At 49.7% G+C, this 5000-nt stretch overlaps 3 protein-coding genes across 3 annotated transcripts in view; 2 read left to right on the top strand and 1 right to left on the bottom strand.

Moving 5' to 3' along the window:
* Positions 1-12: 12 nt before the first annotated feature.
* Positions 13-2218, bottom strand: LOC126575654 (protein aurora borealis). Its single transcript, XM_050236459.1, has 3 exons — positions 1435-2218; positions 831-1365; positions 13-750 (listed from the first exon to the last, which is right to left on the bottom strand). The coding sequence occupies exons 1-3, from the start codon at positions 2095-2097 to the stop codon at positions 236-238; spliced, it is 1713 nt and encodes a 570-aa protein (XP_050092416.1). The 5' UTR covers positions 2098-2218; the 3' UTR covers positions 13-235.
* A 403-nt stretch (positions 2219-2621) lies between these two features.
* On the top strand, positions 2622-3304 carry LOC126575335 (peptidyl-prolyl cis-trans isomerase-like 1). Its single transcript, XM_050235977.1, has 2 exons — positions 2622-2775; positions 2834-3304. Exons 1-2 carry the CDS (start codon positions 2696-2698, stop codon positions 3279-3281), a joined length of 528 nt encoding a protein of 175 aa, XP_050091934.1. The 5' UTR covers positions 2622-2695; the 3' UTR covers positions 3282-3304.
* A 137-nt stretch (positions 3305-3441) lies between these two features.
* LOC126574843 (sorting nexin-14-like) overlaps positions 3442-5000 on the top strand; it is a 2782-nt gene continuing 1223 nt past the window's right edge. Inside the window, exons 1-4 of the mRNA XM_050235231.1 lie at positions 3442-3610; positions 3679-3811; positions 3874-4735; positions 4800-5000. The exon at positions 4800-5000 is cut by the window's right edge and continues 79 nt beyond it. Of these exons, the coding sequence (XP_050091188.1) occupies positions 3498-3610; positions 3679-3811; positions 3874-4735; positions 4800-5000 (1309 nt within the window). The 5' untranslated portion in view covers positions 3442-3497. The remainder of the gene's footprint in view (positions 3611-3678; positions 3812-3873; positions 4736-4799) is intronic.

Raw genomic sequence — 5000 nt, 5'->3', positions numbered from 1 at the left:
TCGCGGCACAATTAACAGTTAAGTATGATTGAAAAAAGTTGTCTAATTATACCCTAGTGGCACTTGGATTCGCAGTCTATGAAACACTCGCCCCCCGCCGTCCTCCTTTGCGTGCTTCGTTGAATGATCAAATAAATTGTCTAAATATTGCGAACCTATGAGCTACTCCTCTTAATTTTGAACATTACTTACTACACTTTTTTTCCAAAGAACAGTCTGTTGGGTGTCCACATTTTTACAGTCTCAAGGGGGAGGAACCATTGTTAGTGCTTGAGTATTTGACTTCACTAGTCGCACCTTTCCGTCCGGGTGTGGTGCTTCTCAGGTCTTCTGAAAGCATCGACACGTCGGAGAGATCGCCAGTACCTTGACTTTCTTCATTAAACCCGCTATCGGTACGGTATAAATTCACACCGTGCAGTTCCACCTTTCCCGGAATGCTTACGGGAGTTTCCTTTATCGGCGACAATCCTTTCGTCGTCTCGCACATCGAAATGTCGACCGTTTTATGCCGCTGCTCTTGATCGCCATCGCTGGAGGTAGCGCAAGTTGTTTCCAGCATAAAGGATTGGGATAAGTTTTTGCGGTTACTACGCCGGTGTTCCGTTCGTCGCATGCGACGTAAAGGCGTCATGGAATGTTGCGATTTTTGGGACAGCTCCAGGGACAAACAGCTGACCATCGTTTCGCCATCGTTTGAAAGATTTGTCTCGGCCAGTACGTTAGTGAGCTCGGTGTGTCTGATGGAACCTGGCAAGAAACCAAAGAGAAGATTGATAAAAAAGCCTTGCACACAACCACCGTCTACCCCGACCGCCCTTGGTAGTTACCTTGCTGGCTACCCGTGTCGTTCTGCTGCAGGGAATAGTAATGACCACCATCCGTCTGGCTGCAAGCAGATGGCTCCGGGGTGCTGCGATAGATGGCATCCAAATCGGAATGATGCGGATCGTACGATTTGGTCGGAGAAGGACTCATCGAGTTCCGCGAAATCGGTGACAAGGCTCCGAAAGAGCTTTCATTATCACTCTCTATCACCGGGCTAAGCGAACCGTCCGCTAGGGCTTCGTGCGAACCAAAGTATCGCGACCGTTTAAGATCTTGCTGAAGCGCTCTCTCCGCTTCCTGCTGGCTGCCAGTCAACACTTCGGGCGAAACGGGTGCCGGACTGAGGGCAATGAGATCGAGATCATCCAGTGAGTTAGGAAACCGATCCGCTCCTTCCGTGTCGCTTTCCTCTGCATCTCCATTGGGAGAAATGATGTTAAAGAGCTTGCGACGCAGAGAAGCATCACGAGCATCATGATCAATGCTGCTGGCCGACGACTCGTCGAGCGTCGGAGCATTGTTGTTTTGCTGCTGATCCTGTGGCAAACAAACAAGGACACAATATAGGACTCTCTCCCCGTCTCTCTTACTCCGTCGTCTATTTACCTCGTTGAACGTTAGGAACTTGCTGAGGACGGCCTCTACCTCTGCCGGCAAAACTGGTGGTAGGGTAAGGACCGTTTGGGCGACACCATCGCGCTGTCTTCGCTTGGCGGGTTGGCCAATAATTCCACCGGGTTCGTTGGACTGCTTCAGAAGATCGACCTTCTGTTTCCGCTGGTTGTGATCGATCGGACTGGGAACGATGCTGTTCTCTTTGAAGAAACTGCTGATGGCGGCCTGAACGCGAGCCTCTGCCACCGGATCCGGTGTCTCGAGGAACTGCGTTTCGTGCGGTTCTACATGAGCCGGCCCCAGGGACGATACCTCATCGATGGTCCACTCAAACTGGCAAACGCTGCTGTTGTTGTTTTGCGGGGTGCTTGGCCTGTGAAACAACGAAGGGCTAGCGATCATGGGCAGGTGCAAGCGATCGGCAAGATGTGGCTCGAACGGGTTCACCACGCGTCCACTGAAGATTCTCGACGGTGGAGTCTGCAGAACGGGCAGCAGATTAAAGCGACTGGTGGTGTTCGCGTTGCTCGTCGCCGTATGCGGCGTTCGAACCGCCATAATCGACGGTGAAGAGGTCATCGACTGGCGCGACGAGGTTCTGGCCAGGGCATTTTGCAGCAACTTCCGTGGCGTTAAAAAGCTGTCCGAATCCATCGTATAGCGTTCCGGACTCGGGGAAAAGCTGCTCTCAGAAACTTGTGGCCGCGTGGGACAAAACGGATTAGCTGATTAAAACGATTCGTATAAAAGACATAACAGAACACAACACACAGAATACAACACTATCGGTCGTCACGAAAAGGCCCACAGTTTCATTATCACAGTGTTAATAAGAGCGAAAAGGAATTCGCCACTTCTTCTACCCTACCAATGCAGCGCGCCGCCAGTTCGGCGTTCGGTTGCCGTTGATGTTCGTTGGATTTTGAAAGCGGGAAAACTGTCAACAATTTTCCTCGCGCCTGACGTTTCTAACGGTCGACCAATCCCCCTAGCGCACAGTTTTCCACTATTTTACGTAAAATCGTGGCAGGGATTCACGATGGAAGGAAAAATACTGTTCCCCTGATAGCTTACTAGATTAATCAACCAGTTATAGAGTATTTTAAGAACAAGTTTATCCCGAAACAGGATTTTCCGCGACTGATGTTCTAGAACCGAAGTTGAGTAGCCGCGGTTACCGGCTGTCATTCTAGAAAGTAAACAACGCGATTTTCGTAAATTGCTGGGCCGCGCGAAACGATTTTCGGTGAAAATGTTAGCAATCCAGCCGGGAAATTCCGGTGGCATTCCGGACAAACTATGGCAGCCCCACTTTGTGACCTTTGAAACCACGTAAGTACACTGCAAGGCGTTCATTGGGGCACTAACCGAAACGGCACCTCTTTTACAGCATGGGAGAGCTGACGATTGAACTGTACTGGAAACATGCTCCCAATACCTGTCGGAACTTTGCAGAACTGGCACGACGAGGCTACTATAATGGGACCCAGTTCCATCGCATCATCCGGGACTTTATGATACAGGGAGGTGACCCAACGGGAACCGGCCGCGGTGGACAGTCCATCTATGGGGCAACGTTTGCGGATGAGATTCATGCCGATCTGAAACACACGGGAGCGGGCATCGTTTCCATGGCCAACTCGGGTCCCGACACTAACGGCTCACAGTTTTTCATCACCCTCGGCCCTACACAGTGGCTGGATGGAAAGCATTCCATCTTCGGGCGGATACACTCGGGGATGCAGATAGTGAAGCGCATAGGGCTGGTGGAAACGGACAAGAATGATCGTCCCGTGGAAGCGGTCAAGATTGTAAAAGCCAAGGTAGAAAAGTACTGATAGTAATACATTTTGAAAACGAATTTCTTTTGTGTAAAATTCATTCAATCCGAACCGAAGGCACGTTACCGCTACTGCTGTTATACTGTTCTACTGTTGCTGCTGCTGTTATACTTGTTTACTTCGCTCAGCTGGGAGTTAACGAGAGATAAGCGGACAATTTCCTAGTTTTTAATCGCTGTGCTCCTTCCTTCTGTGCTGCTAAATCCAACGAGTATGCTGTTTTATCATGTGAAAGAGGTGTTGTTTAAATTCTACCAAGATGATATTGCACGTATTGTCGCTGCTTCCGTGCTGGTCTTTTCGCTGGTTTGCAGCCTGTATTTAAGGTACGAGAGCCTGACGGGGCGGCCTGGAATGTTGATTTACTTAATCAGCTTATCCCTTATTTAAACAGTTCCATTATCGGATTGACGGTGCTGTTGTTTTTCGTGAATGGCTGTGCGGCGGCTGTTTTTGTCCTCAACCACAAGGACACCTTCGGCAGGTACATCCAGAAAGTGAAAGATTTCTTCGGTATCAAAGATTACGTGAGTAAACGTGGCCATAACACCCGAATCCTTCTCCTCATTACGCTGATATACCGTTCCAGGATGCAAGTAGTGGCCATGAATGTGACGTGTGTGGCAACGATCGATGCCCGAGGCATAATCGGAAAACGCTACAACCCGAACCGTGGAAAGGGTTCGCGATAGAACGATCGCTGGATGAGGCCGTTGACAAGCTGCTCTCGCACATACTGGACACCTTTATCCGCAGCTGGTACAACCAGGTGACACCGGACGAAGAATTCCTGTACCATTTGAAGGTAAACCTCCGCGATGGACTCTGTCGACTGTTGCTACGAGCCCGGGAGATCGATGCCCCCGGTGTCATCATGAATCGGTTGCTACCGACCGTGTTTATACACTATGAAATCATTTCGAAAATGCTGCTCGTCGACCGAGTACCGATGGATAAGCTCGCAAAAACGTTCGTCATCGATGAGTATCCGTTACATCCGGCAGTCTTGAACCGTCACGCGGAGTTGATGTATTTACGGGGCATTGCAAAGGTTCTCATTCCACGGCTGTTCACGGCGGAGAACACCAGCTGCAAGATCTTTTTCAATCTCGTCAAGGAGCTGCTCACGTTTTGGGTACTGCTACCGATCATGGATGTTATTGCGGATCCAAATCTGATTAACCTGCTTATAGTTACGGCCACCGATAAGCGAACGAAAGATGGGTTACGAGGTCCAGTGGAAGCGAATATGAAGAGTAAAACGCGCGGAGAAACTGTCGAAATATTGCGTGACTTTGTGCAGCGCAGCTTGCGTAAGGTGGATTGTGGTGTAACGGTGTCCGTTGCCCGGCAGGAGAACTTTTGGAGCGATCAGAACAAACTGTACTACTTTATGCAGTTTCTCATCAAGGAAGGCTCTGTGGAACTGCTCCGTTTCTACCTGGATGTTGGTAAGGCATATTTCGACTACACTCTTCATTTGCACGATAATGTCTTCCGTTTTCTCCTTTCTAGATATCCTAAACAAAGAACTTGAAGATCCTCATATAACCACAGATCCAACGAAGCTCTCTTCCTTACATCAACAATCGGAACGACTTCTGCGGGCTTATCACGCCATGGTACAGGCGGATGGTGGGGAAGAGAATGCATCCAAAGTCGGTACCCTTACCGAGGCACACGAGCGAGTGCGTGCCAAGTTGGAGGAGAAATGGG

Source organism: Anopheles aquasalis, chromosome 3, assembly GCF_943734665.1.
Source record: "Anopheles aquasalis chromosome 3, idAnoAquaMG_Q_19, whole genome shotgun sequence".
Classification (NCBI taxonomy): domain Eukaryota; kingdom Metazoa; phylum Arthropoda; class Insecta; order Diptera; family Culicidae; genus Anopheles; species Anopheles aquasalis.
The sequence above is the reverse complement of the archived record's forward strand: the minus strand, read 5'-3'. Positions and strand labels throughout refer to the sequence as shown.

What these genes read in the sequence shown, in the direction of transcription:
- LOC126575335 (XM_050235977.1), top strand. Translation starts at nt 2,696, where the DNA reads ATGTTAGCAATCCAGCCGGGAAATTCCGGTGGCATTCCGGACAAACTA. An exon ending in TTTGTGACCTTTGAAACCAC is followed by an intron (nt 2,776 to 2,833) that starts GTAAGTACACTG and finishes CCTCTTTTACAG; the next exon opens with CATGGGAGAGCTGACGATTG.
- LOC126575654 (XM_050236459.1), bottom strand. Translation starts at nt 2,097, where the DNA reads ATGGATTCGGACAGCTTTTTAACGCCACGGAAGTTGCTGCAAAATGCC. An exon ending in AGTTCCTAACGTTCAACGAG is followed by an intron (nt 1,366 to 1,434) that starts GTAAATAGACGA and finishes TGTTTGCCACAG; the next exon opens with GATCAGCAGCAAAACAACAA. An exon ending in CGACACGGGTAGCCAGCAAG is followed by an intron (nt 751 to 830) that starts GTAACTACCAAG and finishes GTTTCTTGCCAG; the next exon opens with GTTCCATCAGACACACCGAG.